Source organism: Arvicanthis niloticus, chromosome 15 (assembly GCF_011762505.2).
Source record: "Arvicanthis niloticus isolate mArvNil1 chromosome 15, mArvNil1.pat.X, whole genome shotgun sequence".
NCBI lineage: Eukaryota > Metazoa > Chordata > Mammalia > Rodentia > Muridae > Arvicanthis > Arvicanthis niloticus.
In genome coordinates, this window is record NC_047672.1 from 44,120,089 (window position 1) to 44,147,625 (window position 27,537).

Consider the following 27,537-nt stretch of genomic DNA (forward strand, 5'->3'; position numbering starts at 1 on the left):
AGATAGAGGGACTTTCCAGATTGAAGGGGTCCAGAGAGATAAGACACTTCAGTGCAAGATTGTAAATGGATAGTCTGCTCTAGATCAAACTCCTGGAGGCACTGGTGAAACTTGAATAAGATCTGAGACTTACATGGTGGTACTGTTCCAATGTCTGATTAGTTAATCTCATTTGGATGCTTATCTGTGGTTATGTAAGAGGACATCTCTATATGCAGAAAATACACACAGACATATTTCACAATAAAAGTGAACTACATCATGTGTATTCTCCCTCATGGAGGGGTGCTGAACTGAAATTTCAAATTTTCTGTAATTTGAAATTATGTTAAAATAAAAATTCTAACTAAAAAAAAAATGTGCCAGGCTTGTAAGGGGGTTGGCCATATAAACTATTTGGTTTTCTTTGGGACCCATGCCAAATAAAAGAGTTCAGCTTATACCCAAGATCATGTACTGGGGAGAAAAAGCTAAGGGCTGACAGCCTGGCCATGCACTGAAAGGAAAAGGCAGAGTTCTTAGGAATCACAGGACAAGGGGAGAGGGTAGAAAACAGTGAGGCATGCTAGTTATGGGATATTTAGGGCTCGGAGTATTTGAAAGCCTTGGGATTCAGAGAGTTTTAGGACTTGAAGATGAACCCAGAAGCCTTCACAATAAAGTGAAGAATTTGTAAGATGATACATATGAGCATGATGGAAAAGGTGACATGTGAATAATACATTCCTTAAGAGGGGGGGAGGTAAGAATGGAAGACCTACCAATATCAAGCTGTACAGGTCCATTGTCACTGAGGATAAAGCTGAAGATACTAGGTTTAGATTCTGCATTTTGTTTGCTAGGCAACAGGAAGATATTAAAGGATTTGAAAGCAATATCCTAGTTGCAGGAGAGATTAGGAGAGATTAGAGGCAGGAAGATCAGCTAGGAGATTAGTGTAATAAGATTATAAGGGTTGAAATAAAAGCAGAAGAAAGAACTAAAGAGAGACTCATGACTCACTATAAATTTGACAGGATTTTCTACTGAAGACAGGTAAAGGGAGGAATGGAGAGAGATTATTTCTATTCTATTCTATTCTATTCTATTCTATTCTATTCTATTCTATTCTATTCTATTCTTTTAAGGGTAACCTTAAGAAAAGCGAACTCCATTGGGAGGGAGACAGCTTGAACTAGAGGTCTCAATCAACAAACTGATCCTTTGCTATTGATAATGTCTTCTTTCTCATTATCCTGACCAAGCTGTTGAAAACAGTTATTTCATTACAGTCTCTTGATAGAACTCCACTGATGTAAAGCTTTATCTTCGAGAAGCACAAATATTTTCAGAGTACATATCTAAGCACTTGATTTCCCACATTTCAGCTTCACAAAGTTCTACCACTTAGAACCTTTCCTGGTATGTCTTAGTTTTCTTTTGTTCAATTGTTTCTTTGCTCATTTTCCTCTTTCCTTCCCCAGTTCTGGGATTGTAGAAATGGAACACAGGGTCTGGCTATATGCTAGGTAAATATTCTAGCACTGAGCTACATCTCCAGCCCCTCTGGCTCCCTCTGTTGTCTTCTATGGGACTGGAATCTAGGATTTCAGAAATGTGGTACACCTTCACCAACCCCCTTGTAGACTGGGGCCTGAAAGAAAAAGGAGATCCAAGGTGAGGTGAATTCACACTTGTGGTTCAGAAAGCAACCTCTCACAAAGAAAATTCTCCAAAGTCAAAAAAAAAATTTGGTTTATTGAGAGTAAACAAAAGTCTAGTATGAGTGTGTGAATAAACAAATAAAGAAGCCAGCTCTGAGGAAAGAAAGAAAATAGCCTCTACTTTATCTGATAGGAAACCAGTGCCAGCCATCCTGGCCTTCCTTGCTTTCTCTCTGAAGATATCTGCCAAAGGTCTGTAAGTCTATACCTGTCTTGCCAATAGTTATAAGACTGCCAGAAGGAGTCACAGAAGAATTTGGCTAAGCTATGGGCACAAAACCAACCAAATAAACAAAAGCCTTCCTCTATTTAAGTGGATAAAATGTATTGATACTGAAGAATGCACCAAATCACCAAGGACTGACATATCTAAAAACCCCAGCAGACTCCCAACTCCCCTACTGAAGTGGTGACCCCAAGAGCCACATTCCACTACCTTCAGTCCAAGAGTTTGAAGCTAAGGTGTCAGGCTGCAGTGTTGCAGATTGAAATCACCTCTTTAGGACACAGGCCTGTTTGTCTTGACTTAGCAGTGAGAAGAAACTGCAAAGAGGTTGGTCTGTATGTATTGAAATTCACCAAAATCACCCTGGAGAGCTTTAGAAATGGTATTCTAAGCTCAAATTATCAAACAAGAAAGACCCTGGCAACTGGAGCACTAGGACCTCTGTGGGATAAGGTTTGTTTTGTTTTGTTTTTTTTTTTTGGGGGGGGGTGTTTTGTTTTGTTTCGGTATGGCCAACTTTCTACTTTTTTTTTCTTTCTGACACTTCCCATGAGAAGAACATGTCCTATTTAGTAAATTACCTGAGAGGAGAGACAAGGTGCAGACCTGGAGAGACAAGGAGCAGACCTAGAGGCAATCTCAATTGGATCTATAGACTAAAACCCAGAGCCCAGTCAAGAGTCTAGCCCAGGTCAAGTGAGTTACCAACCACAGATTAACAACAAATGAGACATACCTGATGACTTACTACACTGAGTTTAAATTTTATTTTGTTTTTATTTACTATGGTAGAAGCTAAGGAAGTGAACACATATGTGCCACAGCACACATGTGGAGGTAAAAGACAACTTTTTGATGTTAGTTTTCTCCTTCAACCATGTTGTTTTGTGCAGTCAAACTGTGACACCATGCTTGTGTGGTGAGTGACTGTAAATGGTGAGCCTTCTGGCTTACCCCAGTCCTAACATCTCCCTTCATAAACAATCATTTTAAAGACCCTCCAGCCTATAAAAAAAATTTAATAAGAAAAAACCCACTATTAGCACAGTTAAACTTCAAAAAATATATATACATAATATCCTAACTGCAACAGAAGGAGAAATAAGCAAAACATAATTTGTTATCAAACAAAGAAAAAAATGTGGTAGGCAAGGTGCACAGAGTACAGAATTAAACAGAGGCAAGTCCTTCGAGCACTGAGCTTGTACTTCCAGAATTGAGAACTAATTAGAGTCTGCAGCTCAGCAACCTCACATGCCTCAACTTGGTCCTGGCCCTGCTTAAAATAATGGCAATGGTGTTAAAATGCAATGCGTTGCAATTTTGGTAAAGGACATAAGAAACTAAGCAGACATTGGCATCCCTACACAGCATCACCATGAACTCAAACCTGCACATGCAGGCTGAGACAAGTGTGTGAAGCTGGTGACTCAGACACTGTATTGCTACTAGATTTGTGAGTTTCTCAAACGGTAAACAATTGTTAATAAAGTTTGGAGCAAGTAAATTCTTCCTCTAATTTGTATAGGAGTTTGTAATACAAGAAGCGGCAATGTATATGAAAGCACTTGGACTGAGATAGGGACTGGAAGTACTTGGGTCTCGAGAAGACATCATTCACAGAAGAGCTTACTGCAGCTCAGCAACCTCACATGCCTCAATTTAGTCCTGGCCCTGCTTAAAACAATGGCAATGGTGTTAAAATGCAATGCGTTGCGGTTTGGGTCAAGGATGTCAGGGACTAAGCAGACATTGGCATCCCTACATAGCACGACCATGAACTCAAACCTGCACATGCAGGCTGAGACAAGTGACACATGAAAGACAGTAGAGTTCCTGTGTGCTCCACGCCCAGGTGATCCTGTTAGCAACACCTCACACAGAAAGCTCACTTCCTCCTCTTCTGTTTTCCACCATGGATGGACACCAGGAGATAGTTATCTGCAAAGCAGGAAGACACCAGGTCCACCAGCACCTTGATCTTGGACTATGGCTTCCAGAAAGAGAATAAGTAATCTGGTTCGGCCACCTTGTCTATGTCTATTGTCAGAAGTACTGACCTCACCAGGCACAGAACTTGTGCACCAAGTAGCCTGATGGTCAGGATTTGATCAACACCTCATAGCTCCTCTGACTTCTACTCCCAGTTTTAACTTAGGGCTGACCAGACAAAACCATATTTATATCACTGTGTATGTCCACTTCTACTTGGTCCACATTAAAGCTTCCAATCTGAGCAAAAGCAAAGCTTCCCCTGCTTCCCTCACTCACTATACAACACTCTTGTTCTTGTGCTTGCCTTTGAATCTCTGCCAAGCACAGATCATGGTTGCTAACTCCCGTGTTAGCAAGCTCTGAGTGAAAAGCAGCCTCTACTTGTTCTTGCTTCCATGTTCTTCACTCATTTCCATGACAGGGCAACAACAGTCTTTCTGGGAACAACAGTCTTTATTCTTAAGCGTCTGCACAGAGTGAGTCCTTTCTACAGAGAACAGCCTGGGAGAACTGAAGGGAATAAAATAGCTTTGCCAAGGGAAGACAGGAACAATGGAAAGGACACTGGAGTGAATGGCAGTTACCACTGTGCTATCCTCCTCCAAACACAACAAGCCCAGATGATTCAACAAACAAAACTCAAAGAAGGGAGAGCAAACACTGCCTTGAGCAATACTCCTCAAAAATGTCAAGAAATTCAAGGACAGTCTATTGAGACATAATTATTATGCCAAATGGTATGTGATATCCAGGAACAACAAAAGAACATCACACAAAAACAATAACAACAAAAAACTAAATAAAATATTAACTTCATCAATAAAGCCATGTACCATGTTACTAACAGTACACACTGGGTGTGGAGCATGCAGGAACTCTATGCTATCCTTGTATTTCTTCTGTGACTCTTAAAATATTTTAAAATATGGTTTAATTCTAAAAAGATGAAAGGGAATATGAGCAACAGTCACAAAATGTTTGTATACTTTTTTAAATGGCTGTGAGCTACCTTGCTATTATTGAATTCTACATGGCATCTATCCTTTCCTATATGAGTAAAATCCATGGGAGTTTAAATACTTTTATTGAGCAGAATGGGCCCAGACATGAGCCACCAGATCGTGCCTTTTCCCACATCTACTACCTGTGAGCCACCCTAGACTCCCTAGCCACATTTACTAAACAGCAGGGGAATTCCTAGAGCAAGGCCCCCCTGAACAACTCTCCCAAAACTGAAAGTTTTCTCCTGTCTCTTTCTTTGGTATTTGTGGTGGTTTGAATAATGGTCCCCAACAGCTCATCTATTTGAATGCTTATTAAACGCAATCAGGTCCTATTTGAAAAGGTTTAGGAGGCGTGGTCTTGTTGAAAGAATTTGATGATTGGCTTTGAGGTTTCAGAAGCCCAAGCCAAGCCCCAGGCCCATCATTCCTCTCTCCTCTCCTCTCCTCTCCTGTCCCCTCCTCTCCTCTCCTCTCCTCTCCCCTCCTCTCCTCTCCCCTCCCCTCCCCTCCCCCCTCCCCTCTCCTCTCCTCTCCCTCCACCCCCTCTCCCAGCCAACAGATCAAGATATAGCTGTTATTTCCCAAGAGCCATAAGTGCAGTCATGTTCACCCCCATGATGATAATAGACTAAACTTCTGAAACTGTAAGCAGTGCCCTAATTAACTGCTTTTTTTAAAATAAGAGTTGTCTTGGTCATGTTGTGTCTTGACACTGATAGAACTGTGACTAAGATAGTAATCTTTGAAATTCTCCTTGGTCTATACAATATATTTTGGGTTAGAGTTAATATGGTACCAATTATTCTTTCTACATTAAATACCTCAAAGAAGCAAAGGTATGTACTATATATTGGTCATCATTCAAGTCTTCCACCCCTAAACTAAGCACAGAATTCCAGAAGTATAACTCAATGAGTTTATTAATTGACAGTAAGAGGATAAGGTTGTTATATAGCAAATACCTTTCTACTATTTAATGAGTTAATAAAACAATCTAGAAAGAGATTAATGAGTCTAAAATTATCCATGAGGTTTATGAATTTACAGAAAATGTATGAAAGTAGGCAGCAGAGTACAAAGAGTTAAGCAATAAAATTAGGAAACATAATAAAGCTTGTTCATTTTGACCAGGGGTAGAGTTCCTAATGTTGTCTTATATTTCTCTTCAAAATTGAAGAAAAAAAGAAAACACACAGCAGACATATATACAATCAGAAAGGGTGAAAGGTTCTATTGAAGGGAGCACTACTGGTATACAAACTAACTAAAGTCAGAAACTGGGAATTACAGAACAAGCTCAGGCTGAAACTGAACAATTAGGCACTTAGAATGTTCCTGCACTAATTTATGCTTCGCTCATCTTTTCTCATTTAATTGTTATCAGTCTTCTGAGATGCTTACTACTATTGTGGTTAGTTTTACAGCAACTAGTATTAAGATCTTAAAATAGGTATACAACATGAACCTACGTTGATTTTGGTGCTCAGGCACCATCAACTTTATTACAGTTCAGAAGTATGAATGTGGAAATACTGCATGCAATTATCAGCAAGACCCCATGGGACTTGACCAGCAAGCCAGGTACACCTGTCCCTAGGACAGAAACTGCCTGACCAATGCTGATCTTCAACAACAGGATTCAATGAGTCATGAAGATGGGATGGTTGTCCTACAAAGTACCACAAGCCAGAAGCATCAGCAGAAGTAGCAGTAGGTAGTACAGCTGTTGTACCTAGAAGAGAGATCATTTAGAGTCTATCACTGGTTCTGAAAAGGTTCTGAAGCCCTCTAAAATGGATTCAAAATTGTCATTACTTATTCTTACCAATATATACAAACTGGAGTTTGAGTTGCTTTGTAATTAATGCCAACAACAATAAGAATAGAAACCCACAAATAGTAGATTACATCCTTTCATATTTTGATCTCATGTCTCCAAAGTATTTCTTTATTTATAAAGGTAACAAATTCTAAATGTAACAGTTTCTAAGAGTAACACATTTTTCTACTTCTAAAAACAGCATAAAATACATTTTTTATTGACAGAAATGTTACCGTCCTATTCTGCAAACTTTAGTACCTCCTGTCATAGGAAGCCTAGAGGAAGCAATCACAGGCTGACAATGCTGTCCTGCCAGAAGCAACAGTTTGTTGTTCTCCACTGCAGCTGAGAAACTCCTGAAAGCAATGTGCTGAGACCAGGAAGGAGCTGGAGGAGTTTTCACTGAAATACAAGGAGGTGGTAAGAATGTCTGCTTCAATCCCACTTAGAAGGGGGGAACAGTAATCATGGGAGGCAGAGGGAGGAAGACTTTGGTGAGAGAGGGAAAGGGGAGGGGGAAAGGGGAAAGGGTCAAGTATGGGGGAGACAGGAGAGAAGCCCAGAGGGTAAGGAAAATGAATGGAAATATGCAGTTGTTGGGTGTGGGGCGTGAGAAAGTCCCAGAGACCTGGGATCAGGGAGGCTCCCAGGACTCAATATGGGTCATCTTAGCCAAAATGTCCAAAGGTGGGGATATGGAACCTGAAGAAACCACCTCCAGTTGTCAGACAGCACCTCCAGTTGGGGGAATGGAGATACTAACCCACCTTCAAAATTTTCAACCCAATGCAGGGACAAAATGGAGCAGAGACTGAAGGAAAGGCTGACCAGTGACTGACCCACCTTGGGATCTATTTTATAGGCAGGCACCAAACTCTGACACTATTACTGATGATGCTATATTGTGCTTGTAGACAAGAACCTAGTATAATAGCCCTCTGAGAGGCTCTACCAGCAGCTGAGACAGACACAGATACTCATAGCCAAGCAAAGCACTGGACTGAGGTCAGGGACCCCTATGGAAGAGTTATGGGAAGGATTGAAGGAGCTGAAGGGGATAGCAACCCCACAGGAAGAACAATGTCAACTAGCCCTGACGCCTAGGAGCTCCCAGAGACTGAGTCACCAACCAGAGAGCATACAAGGTCTGGTGCCCCAGCACATATGTAGCAGAGGGCTTCCTTGTCTGACCTCAGTGGGAGAAGATATGTGTGATGGTTTGTATATGCTTGGCCCAGGGAGTGGCACTATTAGGAGGTGTGGCCCTGTTGGAATAGGTGTGTCACTGTGGGTGTGGACTTTAATACCCTCATCCTAGCTGCCTAGAAGCCAGTCTTCTCCTAGTACCCTTCAGATGAAGATGTAGAACTCTCAGCTCCTTCTGCACCATGCCTGCCTGGGTGCTGCCATGCATCCTTGCTGATAATAGACTGAACTTCTGAACCTGTAAGCCAGCCTCAATTAAATGTTGTCCTTATAAGAGTTGCCTTAGTCATGGTGTCTGTTCACAGCTGTAAAACCCTAACTAAGACAATGTGCTTAATCCTATAGAGATTTGATGCCCCAGGAAGGAAGGATGGGAGGGGGCCCCGGGATACCTTCTCAGAGGCGAAGGATGGGGGATGGGGAAAAGAACCCTGAAAGGGGGATTAGGAGTGGGGGGGGGCGATGTTTGGGATATAAATAAATAAAATAATTAACAATAATAAATAAATATTTTATTAAATTAAAAAAATAATGTCATCCCTCAAGCAACTAGGCTTTCTGCTTATACACAGATAATAAAATCTTCAATAAATTCTAATTTGAAAGAACTGACCTGTCTGCCTGTACTTACAGACTATGCCTGCCTGGCTAATAAGGCCAAGGACCAAAAATACTCATACATGATGAGTACCAGGTTTTAAATGAAATATGATGTGTATTATAGGTATAATAAATGACAGAAACAAATTTAATTAACTAAAGAAATGATAGCTACATATCGTTATGTATTTCTCTCACTATTATAACAGAAAACCTATAAAAATACTTTATGATTTACTCCATTTTAAAAATCTTTTGTTTTATTAATTATTTTGAGAATTTCATCCACGAGTATTGTATTTACATTACTTCCAACCCTCTGTCTCCTGCTCCAACTGTTTTCATGCCCCCTTTTCTTTCTAAAATTACTTATCTTTTTTTTAAAATTGTTACTGACACACACACACACACACACACACAAACACACAAACACACACACTGTCCTTTTCTCTCCCTTGCTGCTCATAAGTAGCCTCTCTTTTCTGTCCTTTTCTCCTGAGAGTTGGACATAGTCTAACTCTTACTTATTCTGTCAAATCTTTCTCTAATTTGTCACTGTCTGACTCTCAATTAATAGGTCCATGACCACACGATGCAGGTGAGAATTTACATCTGGTCTTGTACACCTAGCCAACTACCACATGACTGGAGAGGTCATACAGCCTAAAGGACAGCCTAATATTTCCATTTTCCTAAACCAGTACATCCTAGATATTTATTCATATGCCCACATGTAAGTGTAACTCTCAACCCTCACCAAAGAAGGTTTTTCTTTTTTCTTTTTCTCAGCATATGAAAACTATCACAGAAATAGATAACCAGTCAAAATGCAAATAACAACATACTGGGGTTCCCATCCCCAGGTTTCAGAAACACATCTACATCATAATCCCTATAAATGGGGCTCTTATGTAAGAGTGCGTGGAGAAGTTGTAAGAACAAGAGGACCAGAATACCTGCTGCAAGACAGTCTTCTGAACATTACAGTCAAGCTACACCCATGCAATTTCAAAAATATGATTGCCTAAACAAGACAATTGCATAATGACAATACCAGTTCCAATACTAACATTGATAGGGAAAATTTACAATTTTATAATTTACAATTTACAAATTTACAATTTACAAATTTACAAATTTTACAAAGCCCTACCCCTAGATGAAGAGCAACAGGCAGTCAATGGCTGCAGAGGGAGGGAGGGAGGATTAGTTTTCTCAAGGGACAGTCAAGGGACAGTAGGTTATTCAGTTCCAACTGGTAAGCTGGTAAGCCATAAACATATGTACACACAAGCAACACTAAATGAACCCAGTAGGATGTGGGGGGGGGGGCAGTTTTACTGGGACAGTTTTACAGGAACAGGTTGCAGAAAGAACAAGCTAGACACAGGTGAAGACAGAATGAACCAGACAATGAGTGAGAAGGAGCCAGAAGAGATTAGAACATATTGCCAAAGTTAGTATGAGGCAAGAAAGAGCAATTCAGTCAGAAGCTGAGAGAAGCCAGATTGAACCCCTCAGCTTGGAAGATTAGATTGTACGGAGGCTAGAAGCTTCCAGGCCTAGGCCTAGGGGTAGTTAGAAAAGGGAAAGAAATGCTCTGGGTTCAGCCCAAGCCATGTATTCACACAGCTTGGATACAGCTTTCATCTGAGGAAATAAAAGCAACATTTACATTTAGCCATGATGTTTTATCACAGCAATAGAAACCCTAAGATACTCACTGACCTACAAGTTCCTTTGAAGTTTTTTGAATCTCTACAAGTTTGCTTAACACTTCTGAAAGACTAACACTCAGATCTTTTATTAGATTTGGAGATCAACTTGGGAACTCAACCAGAGTTAGAGTTTTTCACAGTGCATGTCTATAAAGAGTAAATATTCGGTTTCCTAAAATTTAGAGGATGAATATAAATGGTCTCTCAGATGTGCATTGCCTTATTTTGCTAAGATATATAGTAACTGCTGTAAGCTTTAATAGACATAACTGACAAAATACTAAAAAAAGCATTCTGGGTCTGTCAGTTTCTTATTTTAGCCCACAGGGAAGTGCTAGAATCACTAAGAAGGACAAAAGCTATATTTAAATGATGAATAGGAGTGATGCATGAACAACTGCCCTGTTCTATAGTAGCATCAAAAGAAGTTTGTTTCTTTTCTCTCTTGGAAAACTCAAAATCCTTTATAGATGTCTTTACAATGACAATGAGGCAATTGGGGCACAGTATCTTATGTTCAGTAAGGCCAGACATTTAGTAGTACAGATCCAAATAATCAATAACCCATTAATCTAACTTCTCCAAAGTTAGTGAAAATATGCAGTGTAAATGTTTCATATTTTAATCTATTATTTTAGTGTGCAAGCCAAACCTATAGAATACAAGCTTCTAGAAAAGCCACCTATTATAATGTATTGGATCTAAATAGTATTTTTATAGTCTAAAAAGCACATTATTAGACTGAAGAAGTAGTGCATGCTTATAACCCAAGCTCTTGGGAGACAGAGACAGGAGGAAAAAGGTCAGCCTAGGTGATATCCAAGACTCTATCTCAAAAATTCAAATACCAAGGAAGGCACTTTCTCATTCATTTTGGCATCTCATGTGATTTACACTCTAGTCAAAGAACCAATTCTATCATTACACTGAAAGGCAAGTATCAATCACAGTCTCACAAATATTAAAATGCCCAGGGAGAGGCCTATCACAGGCTATCTTAGATGGACACACACCCTATAACTTGTGGTCTTTGTCCAGCTGCACATTGTGACTTCCATTCCAAACCCTGATTTAGACAGTCACTGAGCTGTTCTGATCCATCTCCTCTTCAGTCATGTTCACACCATATTATCAGTCTCCTTCTCTCACTTAGTGATTCCTATTGAGTTGCTCCAGTGGTTTCTCCTCTGGAAATCATGTGTTCTCTATACACAGGAGTGCTTTTTCTTCCCATATCTGTGAACTTTGGACTAATGACCTCCAGGAGAATGCTCTTAAGTTTCAACTGTGACACAAATAAGCTCGGTATTGAGTACTGAGTATTAACAATACCCTTGTGAACTAGGAGAAAAGAAAAACCTAGGGTATTAAGGTAAAACAAGAAAGGGTTGGGAATGCCATCAATCTTGGAAGAAGTCCAATCTAAATCACCTCCCTAGCTATGTTTCAGCAAAGGACAACAAAAAAGAAAAATTAACAAGTCATAATCCTTGCACTCCAGCTTTTCCAAGAAAACTAAGGATGTGTTACTTAAGTACTACAAAAATCTATAGCAAGGGGAAGCACTGAATGTCATTGCTTCTGTCTTCCTGTCTGATGTAGTCAGCACCACTAAAGTGACCAAATAAAGGACTCTACATAAGTAGAGTATACATAAAGCCAAAAAAAAAATCTTCATGTGAATTTGAAGATCAAGGTAGTCAGATGATTTGTTTTATTCTGGAACTATTAAAAAGATACACATATTGAGACAGATTTACTTCAACACACTGTAGATGGTTCTAAATTCAGGGTTCTCTAGGATGTTCAAATGGGAACTAATGGAAGTGGGGAATTGGCCTGAACAACAGTCACAAAGAGCATTCAGAAGCTCCCAATAAAATAGTTGTATGTGACAAGGGTAGCCAAGATGTCATTTCTTCTGTCATGCGCCTCATCTTGAGTCTGTTGATTTAGATTGAGAAAAAAACAAACAAACAAACAAAAAAAAAAAAAAACAAACAAACAAACAAAAAAAAAAAAAAAAACACCTCTGCCCATGGTATGTTTTTAAAAGGACCAGATCCGAATGCACTACAAGTCAGGATACAGACATTATGGCATAATAGACCTTGACTGGGGTGCAAGTCAAAAGCCAGTGTCCAGCATTGCTACTGCTACTGTGGGGCTTTGGACATGGGAACTTAAAGATGCTATAGTGCCGCAAATGTAGGAGGTGATCTCATGAGGCTTACAGGCAATGCCTTTGAAAGCTAGTGCTAGGAGGTAGGTATTTTACGTTTATTTGCTCTGTTGGCAGTTCTAGATTAGAATACCTTAAATATCTACCATCCCTGTGGGTACATACAGCACATCAATGCCTTTAGGGACTAAACATAATTTACAAGAAATGCTTTGATTTTGATCTTGAACTTATGGCATATACTAATGAAGACTGACAGATACTGCAGTTTGAAGAGCTGGCACACATGCCCACATCTTAAAGACATGAATACAACCTGTAGGTATTAAATGTTATAAGAACATGCTTATGTCTGAGAAGGAAAGAATGACAAAGGAGCATTTTGGGGTTTTGCAAACTGGTGCCACCTAATCATTTTCAAGGATTTTTAGGTTCAAGAAAGAACCTGAAAAAAAAGTACCATGAGTTCAAAAATTAAAAAAGGAACTGCAACAAAATCTGTATCTGGCTCAAGGAAAGTGAGCCTCAGAATGTGAAGGCAAAATCTGTAGGTCATTACTCTGAGCCACCTTTCTATAAGACCTCAGTTTCAGGGACTCTGATGCTGGAGTTAACCTTGTTTTATGGGAAGAACTGAGAGAACCACACTCACCTAGTTCCTTGAATGTGGATTTCCTGGTTACTCCCAGTGCAAAAGAAATAATATCATCCAGCTTTTCTGAGCATTGCCAATTACCTGACTCTAAAAATAGAACTGGCACAGAAAGACCTTGGCCCACCATGGCCCACATATGCAGAGAAGAGTTCACCCCCAAGAAGGGCACCGCAGACCAGAGCTCAGAAATTGTAAAAGATAAGGCAAACAAGGGTATCACTTCAAAAGAACTCAACTCAGAGATCCTGAGTCACCAGGGAGATCAGGTAGACAACTCAATCACCTCAATCCATAACAACTTCTTTTAGTGTTAAAGACAGAATAGCATAGCAAATGAAAACAACGGAGTTCTGGCTCATTGGGTGACACTTTACAGGAAGGTGTAGGGTCTTGTGGAATGAGAAACAGCTTCTGCATCCTGACTACCATATGAACATTTCAAAGCTCGGAAAAAGTCTGCCTTTTACTATATTTGCTTAAAAAGAAGAAGAAGGAGGAGGAGAAGGAGGAGAAGGAGGAGGAGGAGGAGGGGGAGGAGGAGGAGGAAGAAGAAGGAGAAGGAGAAGGAGGAGGAGGAGGAGGAGGAGGAGGAGGAGGAGGAGGAGGAGGAGGAGGAGGAGGAGGAGGAGAAGGAGAAGGAGAAGGAGAAGGAGAAGGAGAAGGAGAAGAAGAAGAAGAAGAAGAAGAAGAAGAAGAAGAAGAAGAAGAAGAAGAAGAAGAAACTAGCCTTTCTCTTTTAATTGCCAACCTAAAATTGGTTTTGTCTCTTCTACAATATTTATTGTAAGTTGCATTGACTATATAATTTCCAATTGTGTTACTGTGTTGAAACCTAGCATGTCTGTTACGGGGGTCTATCAAGCAGCTTTCGTCTCACTGCCCTGAGTATTAGAAAACCTTGATTCTCTGAAAAAAGCTTGAAAGTGCTAGAAGAAGTGAGTTAGGCTTTAAGCAGAAGCAAGAGGGTAGCAGGCTGGATTATTGCTGGTATAACAGCTTTAATTCCATTCATTGCTAGTACCACTGCTTCTGCAATAGCATTGACACAAGGAGTTAAGACAACTATTTTTGTTAACCATCTAGCAAAAAAAAAAAAAAAAAAGTTACTAATGTATTGAGTATACAATAGGATTTATATAGGTATCTGGAACAACGATGGATGCTCTATAACCCATTCAAATTATTTGAAGGAGGTTCAGGGTTGAAGAGTTAGGAGCCACCCCAAGTGTCATGACAAATATTATTGGAGTAGTGTTACTTTTGAAATTCACAATGATTGTCATTATAATTAGAAAAAAGTTTAAAGACACATGTAGGATATTTGGCATAATCCTAACACCTCTCTGGGTGTGTTAACTTTGCATAATGAGATTATGAATTTAAAGAATGCTGCTCTGTTGACCTTTGATGCTGCAGATAATCCCAATAAAATTATCCATGGCCTGAGGTCAGTATTTCCATTTTGGTCAAACCTCGGCAATGGCATATATAGCTTGATCAGGCTAGCCCTTCTTGTCCTGGGAATACTTTTATTCCTGTTCATTGTGTTAAAGCTTATCTTTAACAACAACAACATGTTGGCAGCCTAAGTACATGGCTTGAACCTGAAAATGGACCCCCAGACAGAGTTATTGAATTAACAGGCTATCAAGATTCTATACAGAGCCTTACCAACCTAAGACAGAAGTGCATTGCTTTTGCTAATGCATATTCCATAATGGGTAAGGAAGCATTCTTGTCAGAATGATCTAAGACAAGCTCAGTCTTGTTAATGAAATAAAAAAGGGGGAGAGGTAAAGAGCCTTTGGGGCTGCTTAGCAAGAACTGACATGAGTCAAGGACAAGGAAGTAGACTTCAAGCAGGAATCTGACATTAGACTAGAACAAAGAAGTAATTTCAGATAGGAATCTAAATCTTACGCTACAACAAAGAAGTAATCTCAGGCAGGAATCTAAATATTAGGCTAGAACAAAGAAGTAATTTCAGATAGGAATCTAAATTTTAGGCTAGAACAAGGAAGTAGGCTTCAGACATGAAAATGACCTTGGGCTAGGACAGGGAAGTAGGCTCAGATACTTTGGTCATCCTGATAAGCCTTTAGAAACAGTGATCATGGGAGTGTTCACATAATTGGGTTTAATGCCTTGCTTTTTCTTTGACTATTTGTGTTTATTGTATTGCCTGTTCCTTGACTATTTGTATCTATTGTATTGCTAGACCCTCAACCTAGAACTGACCTTAATACATGCATGTAATCAAAATGGTATAAAAACATAAAGGAAGAGGGGGGATGGGATAGGTGGCTCTAGGGAGGGACAATGGGGAAAGGGGATGACATCTGTATTGTAAATAAATAAAATATCCAATAAAAATGTAAATACAAAAAGATACTAACCTTTGCATGTAGGTACTTGTCAATATTATAGATATTGTTGTATAAGCATATCTTTTTAAATTAAAAAAAAAAAAAGCAATCTACCAGGTTCTCATCCTCACCCATGAACTTAGCTGCTTTGCCATTAAAATGCACTTTTAAATGTGTTTGCTGGCATTGTCATGACAGCACTCATTTTATTTTGAACAATCTTTACACATACACGAAGGCTAATGCTTTTTCTCTCTCCAGCTCCAGTCAGCAGATTGATCTCAACCCAATCATTTGAATGTAACTGCTATGTAGAGTTCCTGTTCACAGAAAGCATAGTGTATCTGAAGGGATTAGTGATCAAGACCACATACTAGATTACACAAAAAACAAAGGTGTGGAAATCTGGAGGAAAATAACTGAATGAGATGTTTGTGTTCAAATGAAAACTGACAGGAAAAACCCAGCTTCATGTTTACTGTCACCCATGTATCCAGATGACTGAATAAACTAATTAGGAAATTAATTATTAATTGAACACAGGTCACAAGGAATGAAATAGACTGGTACAAAGGTATGCAAAGTATTGTGGCTAATACTCCATTTTATGCTCTGCTCAGTCCTCAGTGCTATCTGCTATCCCACTTAGACTGCAAAGCAACCCAATAAAAGAGATGTCACTGCACCCTTCTGTATAAGGAAATCTTATGAATTAATTTGTCCAGTTATCCTAATACTTCGAAAACTGAGATTTGACTGAACTCTCCTTATTCTAAATACAACACTCGTCTAATTTCATCAGAGCTGACATCTACTCTTCCTAATGCACAGTATTTAGTGTAGAAAGAAACACTTGAGTAAAATCGTCTATGAAGCAAATTTCTATAATGCCAAAGCTATTTTCTCTCAGGCTCCTAGGATTTTAGAAATGGTTCCTAAGGTAAGAAATGTGGATAGGAAAATATGTAACATTCAGTAAATTCTTTCTAATCACCTTACATTGTATTTCCATATGGTGGTTAAACTTCACTTGCCTGCAACATCATTCTAAACACTTCCCAAACAGACCTTCCCCTATACGCTCTCTCTCTTCCATACAAATAAGAATTTTAGCCATGGTGGTAGACTCCTAAACTACATCCTCGAGTTATAAGGTGCTTTACTTTGCAAATCTCTGAGACTGACATACCAGGCTATGTTACACAGTCAGCTCCCAAGTTATCCATTATTGCTGCTTAATTACAATATACTTACAGAAAAGACTAGAATAGTGATCTAGTGAGCTAGAGGCAGAATTATGAATGGTAAGGAGATTGCCATCCAAAACTCAAGTGGAAAGGGCTGGAGAGACAGCTCAGCAGCCAAGGGCACTGGCTGCTCCTCCAGAGGACCAGGTTCAGTTCCAGTGTAGCTCACCATGGACTGAAACTCCAACTCAAAAGGATCCAATGTCCTCTTCTGTCCTCCATAGATATCAGGCATTCAAGTAGTACATAGGCATAAATACATGCAGGCAAACATTCATATACATACAATAAGTGTGTTGGCTAGTGTTCTGTCAACTTGACAAGATTTTACATTCACATGAAAAGAGAAAATTCAATCTAGAAAATGCCCCCAACCGATTGGTCTTTGGAATATTTTCTTGATTAAAAACTGAAGTGATCGGCCGGGCCGTGGTGGCGCATGCCTTTAATCCCAGCACTTGGGAGGCAGAGGCAGGCGGATTTCTGAGTTTGAGGCCAGCCTGGTCTACAGAGTGAATTCTAGGACACCCAGGGCTATACAGAGAAACCTTGTCTTGAAAAACCAAAAAAAAAAAAAAAAAAAAAAAAAAAAAGACAATTAAAGAATCCCAGCTGTATCGGGGGATTTTTCTCTTGAAAGTATTTGGAGAAGAAACAGAAGTTCAGCCTTGAGTGGGAGGAAGGGTCCAGATCATCAGGCGTTTCCAGTGCAATGAGAAGCCATTAAAGAAAACAGATGAAATGTGGAGTTGGACTCACTAAGAATTAGGAGGCAAAGCGAAGAGAAAAAGAAAAAATATATCTAAGTTCATATGCATGCTCAAGACCCTGACACAGACACCAATATGACAGTGAGAAGGATCCTTGGAGAACATAGAGCTATTATTTGACATATACAGAACTAGAAACTTGAGAAAAGGCCATCAAAGTATCCTATTGCTCCATTGATATATAGGAGAGATATTTCCAAAAGTAAAGGAGATAGAGATGTAAGAGGTATAAGCTAACCTCAACCCTGACTTGAATTAGAAAGCTTTGATTTATACATCAATTAATAGATTATACATCAATGAATAGATTTACAACACCTATCAAAAAATTTAACTTTCTGTGGCAGCCTCTGACCTCAATCTAATGCTAAAAGATTAAAATGTTAAAGAGGGTCCATATCCAGGAACTGATCTATTCCTATGTTCTTAACCCTATCTCACTGTGCATACCCTAGCATGTATATTGATTGAGCCAGTGAACAGTAAAAGTTTACTAAGTGCAAGAAAGTAATAAGAAGATGAATAACAAAAGTCCTGAGGACATGATGAGGTATGTATACAGAGAGACCTGCCTATACAAACACTAACAGAGTAGACATACAACACTTCAAATGAGGTGAAAATGTCAACGTGCCTCTGGATAATACACAGTGAGATTAGAAGGAAACATCATTCAGTTGAAGGAATCAGAAGGTAGTTTACAAACTTGTCCTTGAAGGATGGGTGGGGTTTACAGTCAGAGGAATGATCTTCAACAACTATAATGAGGCCCTCCAGAAAAGGAATCTAGGGTATCAGTTAATTTTAGAACAACCATTGCCAACTTGGAGAAAACCAAAACTGGGTAGTAATTAATATGATTCAAAAACTATGAGTTTTATATCTGTAGTCATTATCATAGTACAAAATATTCTATAATATAAACAACTGTAAGCTTAGCTTAGGCTTTTACACTACACTACACTGACTCTTCTGCAGGAAGCCAGGAGGAAGGTCTCTTCTGCCTGGGTGAGGCTTTAAAGTTCACAATGATGTGCTTCCTCCAACAAAAATACACCTACTCCAACAAGGCCATACCTCCTAATAGTGCCACTTACCATGGGCCAAGCATGTTCAAACCACCACAATATATCTACAAATCCAGTCCTGCTAAATCCAGTGCTAAAAGAAAATTTCCACCACAAAGAGATTAACTACACCCATGACAATGCAGGAAATAAAAAAATCTTACATCAGTAAAACCAAAAGAAGAGAAGCTCAAACAGACACACACCACCACAACCACCACCACTACCACCAGAAACAACAAAATAACAATTATCAATTATCATTTATATCTCTCAATATCAATGGCTTCAATTTCCCAATAAAAAGACACAGACTAACAAAATGGATGGGAAAATAAGATCCATCTTTCTGTTGCATCCAAGAAACACATCTCAACATCAAGGATAGACAGTACCTCAGGGTAAAAGGTTGGAAAAACATATGCCAAGTAAATGGACTTAAGAAGCAAGCTACCAAAATAGACTTCAAACCAAAACTAATCAAAAGGGATGGAGAAGAACACTACATACTCACCAAGGGAAACTCCACCAAGATGACATCAATTCTTAACATCAATGCCCCAAACACAAGAGCATCCACTCTTGAAATGTTACTACAACTTCAATCACATCTTGAACCTCACTCACTGATAGTGGGAGACTTAAATACCCTACTCTCATCAATGGACAGATGCAGACAAAAACTAACAGTGCAATACTGGAGTTAACATATGTTACAAACCAAATGGATCTAAAAGATATAGAACATTTCACCCAAACACAAAAGAACACACCTTCTTCTCAGTACCTAATGGACTTCCTCCAAAATTGACCATACTTGCTTACAAAGCAAGTTGCAACAGACATAAGAAAACTGGAATAATTCCCTGCATCCTATCAGCCCACCATTAGATAACGGGATATCAATAACAACAGAAAGCATACAAACTCATGAAAACTCAACAACTCTCCACTGAATACAAACAAGTGATCAAGATAGAAATAAGGAAAGAAATTAAAGACTTTCTAGAATTCAATTAAAATGAATACATAGCATACCCAAATTTGTGGGACATAATGAAAGCGGTGCTAAAAGAAAAGTGTATAGCACAAAGTGCCTACATTAAAAAAAAAAAAAAAAAAAAAAAAAAAAAAAAAAAGAACAGATCTCATGCTAGCAACTTAACATACCTGAAAGCACTAGAACAAAAAGAAGTAAGCACAACCCAGAGGAAGAGATAGCAAGAAATAATCAAACTGAGGACTGAAATCAATAAAATAGAAAACAAAGCAAACAATACAAAGATTCAGTAAAACAAAGAGTTGGTTCTTTGAGAAAATCAACAAGCTAGATAAACCCTTATCCAAACTAAAACCAAAAGAAAACCAAACTAAATCCAAATTAAAATAATCAGAAATGAAAAGGGGGCCACAACAATAGACACTGAAGAAATCCAAAGAATCATAAGAACATACTTTAAAACCCTATACTCTACCAAATTGCAAAATCTAAAAGGAACGGACAGATTTTCTCAATAGATAATCACTTACCAAAGTTAAATTACAATCAGATAATCTATTTAAATAGACCTAGTAAAATAGAAGCAGCCATTAAAAGTCACACAAGCAAAAACAAAAACCACCCAAGGCCAGATAGATTTAGCTCAGAATTCTACCAGACTTTCAAAGAAGTGTTAATACCAGCACTCCTTAAATTATTCCACAAACTAGAAACAAAAGGAATGTTGTCAGCTTCATATTATGAGACCACAATTATCGTGATACCCAAACTTCATAAGGACCCAACAAAGAAAGAGACTTATAGACCACTTTTGCTTATAAACACTGATGGAAAAATATTCACTAAAATACCTGCTAACTGAATCCAAGAACACAACAATCATCTCAGAGATGCAGAGATGGTTCAATATACAAAAATCAGTAAATATAATCCACCATATAAACAAAATGAAAGAAAAAAAAAACACATGACCATCTCATTAGATAAAAAGAAAAAAAAGGCCTTTGACAAAATTTAACACACCTTTATGACAAAAGTACTGGAGAGATTAAGGATACAAGGTGCACACTTAAACATAATTAAGGAATTTACAGAAAGCCTATTGACAACATCAAATTAAATGGAGAAAAAGTCAAAGCAATTCCTCTAAAACCAGAAACAAAGTTTTCCACTTTCTGCATGTCCATTCAATATAGTACTATAACTATCCTGAGTTAACTCTGCACAATCAAGTGAAAGACTTGTATGATAAAAATTTCAGTCTTTGAAGAAAGAAACTGAAGATATCAGAAGATGGAAAGATCTCCCATCGTACCAAAATGGCCATCGTACCAAAAGCAATCTACAGATTCAGTGTAATCCCCATCAAAATTCCAACACAATTCATTACAGACCTTGCAAACACAATTCTTCATTTTATATTGAAAACAAAACAAGACAGGATAGCTTAAATAATCCTGAACACTAAAAAAACTGCTGCAGGTATCACTATCCCTGACCTCAAGCTGTACTATAAAGACGCAGTAATAAAAACCACATGGTATTGGTACAAAAACAGACATGTGGGCCAATGGAATCGAACTGAAGACCCAGACATAAGTTCACATTCTATGGACACTTGATTTTTTTTATAAAGAAGTAATAAATACACACTGGAAAAAAAAAAGTATTTTCAACAAATGGTACTGATTAAACTAGATGTCTGTGTGTACAAGAATGCAAATAGATCCATATTTATCACACTTCACAGAACTCAAGTCCGAGTGGATGAAAAATCCCAACATAAAACTAGACATACTTAACCTGACAGAAGAGAAATTGGGGAGTAACCTTGGACACATTGGCACAAGAGACAACTTTCTGAACAGAACACTGATATCAAGGCAATAAGATCAACTATTAATAAATGGTACCTCACTAAACTGAAAATCTTCCATAAGGCAAAGGATACTATCAATTGGACAAAGCTGTAGCTTACAGAATGAAAAAAATATTTTTACTAACTTGACATCCAATAGCATATGAATATCCAAACTACATAAAGAATTCAAGAAACTAGATATCAACAAAAACCAAATAATCCAATTAAAAATGGGGTACAGATCTATACAGAGAATTCTCAATAGAGGAATCTCTAATAGCTGAGAAACACTGAAAGAAATGTTCAAAGTCCTTATCATCAGGGAAATGAACATCAAAAACAGTTTGAGATTCTATCTTACACCTGTTGGAATGGCTAAGATCAAAAGCACAAGTGACAGCTCATGCCGGCAAGGGTGCAGAGCAAGGGGGACACTCCTCCATTGCTGGTGGAAGTGCAAACTCATACAGACTATGGAAATCAGTATGGCAGTACCTCCGAAAATTGGGAATTGATCTACCTCAATACCCAGCTGTACCATTCTTGGGCATTACCCAAAGGACACCTCATCCAACCACAAAGACACTTGCTCAATTATGTACATTTTAGTTTAATTCATAATACCGAGAAACTGGAAGCAACCTCAGGTCCCTCAACAGAAGAATGGATAAAGATAATATAGCACATTTACACAATGGAATATTACTTGGCCATTAAAATAAAATGTCATTTGCAGAAAAATAAATAGAACTAGAAACAAACAAACAAAAAAGAAAAAGAAAAAAACAAACAAAAAGTATTCACGTTTAAGTGGATATGAGCCATTAAGTAAATGATAACCAAACTACAATCCATAAACCCAGGAAGTTTAGGTAAAGAGGCAGGGTCCAGGGGGAAATACATGGATCTCCCTGGGAAGGGAAAATAGAATAGATTTTTGTGAGTGGACAGGAGGCTGATGGAGACAGGAGAGGGAAGAATCAGGTAGGGGCGGGGGAGGCAGATGGGATGAAGGAGAAGAGTGTGGGAGTGATAGCTAAAACTGGAGAGCATTTGGTGGGTAGTGTGGAAACCTAGTACAATAGAATCTTCCTGGAATCCATGAGGGTGGTCCCAGTGAGGACTCTTAGAAATGAGAAATACAGAATCTCAACTGGCCATCTTTTGTTGCTAGGCAAGGCTTTCAGGGGTAGACTAGGTTGCATTCAATTGAGTTGTTGGCTAATGGGGTCCCATGGAGGTCCCCAAACAACCTAGGTTGATGCTAGGACAGAGGGTTGCTCTCCAAAACTAATACTGCGGCCCCACTGCTGAGGGCAACATCCACTGAACAGTTAGTTCAGTGACCATAGAGAGGGCTACACGTGTTACTAAAAGAGAACTGTGAACACCAACCCAGCCACAAAACCTTTGTCCAACAATCAGTTCTGCCTGCAAGATGTGCTAGAGCAACGGTGGTGCAGAATCTGTTAGAGTGGCCAACTTGAGGCCCACTCCATGAGAGGAAACCCATGTCAGACACCACTTGGATGGCCAGGAACCAGAGACTGAATAGTCCAGTGACCTAGGGTAAAACCAAAGAAAACTGGTTTAAAAATAAAAATTTTAAAGCAATGAAACGATTCCTAATGATATTCTGCTATATTCATACATCAGTCCCCTGTCCAGTCATTATCAGACAGCCTTCTTCCAGCAGCAGATGGGAACAGATGAAGAGACACCCATGACCAGACATTATTCGGAGAGAGTCTAAATTGGAGATCGGGTCCCTCCCCTATGAGCCAGGGGAATCTCCTGGAAAATGGGGCTGAAAGATTGTAGGAGTCAGGGGTGGATGGAGGACACCAGGAGAACACGTTCCACTAAATCAATTAAGCAGGGCATATATGAGCTACTCACAAAGACTGAAACAGCAAGCACAAGGCCCGCACGTATCTACACAGATTCTCTGTGTATATGTTGTGTCTGTTAGCTTGGTGTTTCTGTGGGACTCCTCACTGTGGGAGTGGGTGTGTCTCTGACTCTTTTGCCTGCTCTTGGGACTCTTCCTTCTGTTAGATTGCCTTGTCCAGATTTTGTATGGGGGCTTTTGCTTTGTCTTATTGTATTTTATCTGGTGGTTGTCTCTTGGAGACCTGCTTTTTTTCTGATGGAAGAGGGCAGGGGAGTGGATCCAGGGGAGCAGGGAGGAGTGGAAGGAGAGGAAACTGTAGTTAGGAAGTATCAGATAAGAAAAGAATATTTAAAAAATTTTTTTTGAGGAGAGCATGCCACATGTCCAGAAAACAATGTACAGCATTTAAATCAAGAGTCCACTCCCATAGGTGCACAGCAGGGCTTCAGTTGTGGAATTCAAGGCTCCTAGTTGCCTCCTAGCCCTGCCTTTCTTCAGTGGTGTGGAGGCCTGCAACACCTGCAGCAACTCTAAAAAGTAGCTCTCGACCCAGTGGCCTCTCTGCTTTATCACAGGAGGAGAAAGCACCACACCACCGGAAAGAGCAACAAAATTAGTTAAGTGGCCCACAGTGGTGCACACTTTTTTTTTTTTTTTTTTTTTTTTTTTTTTTTTTTTTTTTTTTGGTTTTTGGTTTTGGTTTTTCGAGACAGGGTTTCTCTGTATAGCCTTGGCTGTCCTGGAACTCACTCGGTAGACCAGGCTGGCCTCGAACTCAGAAATCCGCCTGCCTCTGCCTCCCAAGTGCTGGGATTAAAGGCGTGCGCCACCACCGCCCGGCAGTGGTGCACACTTTTAATCACAGCATTTGGGAGGCAGAGGCAGGTAAATCTCTGTAGGACAGGTGACAGAGCAAGAAATGCTGTCTCAGAAACAACCAAAGTTGTGAGAGAGAAACAATCAAAGGAGTGAGGAGAGGGAGGGGAGGGGAGGGGAGGGGAGGGGAGGGGAGGGGGAGGGGAGGGGAGGGGAGGGGAGGGGAAGGGAGGAATGGTGGAGGGAGGGAGGGGAGGGGAGGGGAGGGGAGGGGAAGGGAGGAATGGTGGAGGGGAGGGGAGGGGAGGGAAGGGGAGGGGAGGGGAGGGGAGGGGAGGGGAGGGGAGGGGAGGGGAAGGGAGGAATGGTGGAGGGGAGGGAGAGGGGAAGTAGAGAGGAGGAAAGGTGGAGGGGAGGGGGAGGGGAAGGGGAGAGGGGATAGAGAAAGTTGGATTGGACCCCATTTAAAGAGTTCCCTGAAAGGACCAGCTTGACCACTGGAGGGGAGTTACTTGGAGGTGCAAGCCCTCCAGCAAGTTCTCTCGTTATAGAAAGTTGTTTCCATGGAAAAGAGAATTTGGCAAGAAAAGGAGGGAAATAAGTTGACAGGAATCTCTGGCAGTCTTCCTACGAGAACTTCGCACTTCTTCTTAAAAGGGAAGCAAAATGCCATCCAATGTCTCACACTGCCTTTTGAAAAACTTAATCCTGGCTGCAGTGGCTCACCGCCATCCTTGGATATACAGAGAGCAGTGCTAAAGCCCTTCCTCATCCACTACATTCTCACAGAAGTAGCAGAAAGAAATACCAGGAAGACGAATACTCTCCACGCGCTTCTCTTTTCATCCCCCTTGACGACGAGAATGTGCACAAAACCCCAGGACAAACTGAGCCCCCACCCACACCCACACTCACCTCCCGCCCCCCCCCGCCCCCCCCCCCCGGCCCCCCCCCCCCCCCCCCCCCCCCCCCAGAGAGAGGAGCCTCTACATGGTGCCTAGGAAGGCAGGAGCCACAGCCTGGCCCATCCAACACCGAATTTTCTCAGGAGTCTCAATTAGAAACGTCCCTGTGCAAACTAGCTGTGAGAAATGCCAGGTCTAGTGTTGCTTGGGGCTCGGGGAGATCCCAGTTATCTTCCTGAAAAATTGTCCCTCTTCTTAATAGGCATCTGGCTTCCTGCCTCTTCTGTCTAACCTATTAGAGTGTGGGGCTCTGTGCCTTGCATACAATTCTGTGTGGATGACTATTTAACCTACTTTAAGGAAATGTGGCATACAGACCCGTTCTTGAAGAAAAAAAATAACCACGTTATGCAAAACATTAAAGTTTTTAAAAATTCTACAACAAATTTTCTGGAAAGAAAAACGTTGGATGTACCTCCCTGTAAATACATGATAAACATTTAAATTTGTTTAAAGGACAGGCGTTTGAGACTAGAATCTACTTCTAGTCACCAGTCACATTAAAAAAAAAAAAGAAGAAAAAAAACTTTTCCTAAAGCAGTTGTTCTCAACCTTCTTAACGTTGTGACCCTTCACTTACAGTTCCAAACGTTGTGGTGACCCCTAACCATAAAATTATTTGCTACTTTGAAATTGTGATTTTGCTACTCCTAAAGTAAATATCTGACATGCAGGATATCTGATATGTAAGCCCCAAAGGGGTCATGACCCACAGGTTGAGAATGTCTGTCCTAAGGCAAGGAATTCAATAATGCGACAGTGTGACAACCACACTAACAGATAAAAAGCCAAACAACAAAAAAGATTGGATTTTCGGAATAATCAGAGTCAAACAGCTTGGCATCCTCTTCATTAGGATGAACTAACTCTATGTGCAGAATTCTGTCTGCCTCCCAGGGAGACCATCCAAAGGATACTATGAAACATAGCAACCCATTCACATTAAAGGAGGTTTATAATGTTAAAAGCTCAGGTCCAAACAAAATTAGTACATTGTGGCAAGCATCTAAAAGGGTCCACCTCCCACCCACCCCCAACCCCAGTTACGGTCATAGGAAATTCATTTCCAATCTTCCTCTTGTAGACAATGCAAATTAAACGACATTAGACAGATATATGTGAATGTTGTCTCTATTTCTGTAAATAAGTCAGAACTGCAAAGACTTCACAGCATAGTGTGGAATAAAGGTGCATCTACCTTGAATCCACAATAATGTGCAGACTCGAAAGGCTGTAAACCTTTCTCCAAAGTGCATTTTGTTTCTGAATTGTCTCTGGGGTGTCCTTAGCCTGAGTTTGCCCTCCTTGGTTCTTAACAACCGGAGTAGCCTGCTGCAAGTTTATCAGGACCACAATCAGCACAGGCACACTGGTTAAACCCAGCGCGCTTTAGAGAGAGCTCGGCAGAGAACAGGAAAACTTCAGCCGGAGGGGCGTCAGAAATTCCAGATCCCCGCGCGCCTCCGAGTGTCCCCTGGACATTCCGTTGGGTGACCTGACACGTCATCCATGCTCCTAGAAGGACCTACGGACATGCCCTCCCCGTCCACACCACAGCGACACCCTCCGGGACAAGGCTTTCCTCCACTCGCGGCCCGCGGAGCGCGCGCCCTCAGCCCGGGCCACGCGTGGGCCCTGGCGGCGCCGCCGGGAGCAGGACGCCTCCTCGGCGCGGTTCGGACGCTCGAGCGCCGGCGAGACTCGCGAGCTCTCGGGGCTCGGCGGGGGATCCGCGGGGGACCCGCGGGGACACTCCGGCACGCGGGGATTACGGGGACTCGCGAAGGCCGCGGGGCTGCGGCGGCCACCTGAGGCGGCGCGCCCCCGAGCGCGCGTCCCCGCCGGCCGCGACCCCGCCGCGCGACTTTGCACTAAACTTTCCCGGGGCCGGGGGGGGGGTGGGGGGGGAGGGGCGGCCGGGCCGGGCCAAAGCGGGGCCTGACCTGTGCTCAGATTGTCGTTGATCCTCAGGGGCACCCTCAGGATGTAGACCAGGAAGAGCACGAGGAAGAACCACACGGTCCACAGATAGGTCCACGACCACACGATGCAGGACTTGAGCTGCTCCAGGAAGCCCGCTCCCGCCTCGGCCATCTTCCGGCGCTGCTGCGGGCCGCCGCGGCGCTCGCTGGCTGCCGGGATGATTCACCGGCCCGAGGCGGCTCGAGCCGCCACCGCCACCGCCGCCGCCGCCGCCGCCGCCAGGGCCCGGCGTCCCCACCGAGTTCGCCCGCCGCCTGGCTGCGGCGGGAAACCGCGCGGCCTGCGCTCCGAGCCCCCCACCCCCGCCGGTGGCCTTCGTGGAGCGGTCACGTGGGCCCGGTCCCTGCACACTCCCGGGCCATTTATACTTCTTCTACTAGTATTTTAGGAGGACAGCCCGGGCGCCGCCGAGGGAACCACTGACGTAACAGCTCGCGCGTGTAGTGCGCTTCCGACA

At 41.1% G+C, this 27,537-nt stretch overlaps 1 protein-coding gene and 1 long non-coding RNA gene across 3 annotated transcripts in view; one reads left to right on the forward strand and one right to left on the reverse strand.

Annotated features, from left to right (window-relative positions):
* The window catches only part of LOC143434567 (uncharacterized), a 105,657-nt gene extending 97,348 nt beyond the window's left edge, over nucleotides 1–8,309 (forward strand). Inside the window, exons 2-3 of the long non-coding RNA XR_013104171.1 lie at nucleotides 6,975–7,170; nucleotides 7,543–8,309. This is a non-coding gene — a long non-coding RNA (uncharacterized LOC143434567). The remainder of the gene's footprint in view (nucleotides 1–6,974; nucleotides 7,171–7,542) is intronic.
* St7 (suppression of tumorigenicity 7) overlaps nucleotides 1–27,537 on the reverse strand; it is a 252,673-nt gene extending 225,136 nt beyond the window's left edge. Inside the window, exon 1 of one of the 2 annotated variants that reach the window (XM_034519092.2) lies at nucleotides 27,041–27,537. In XM_034519092.2, coding sequence (XP_034374983.1) covers nucleotides 27,041–27,191 — 151 coding nt within the window. In that variant the 5' untranslated portion in view covers nucleotides 27,192–27,537. The remainder of the gene's footprint in view (nucleotides 1–27,040) is intronic. The other variant, XM_034519093.2, reaches the window with a different exon arrangement.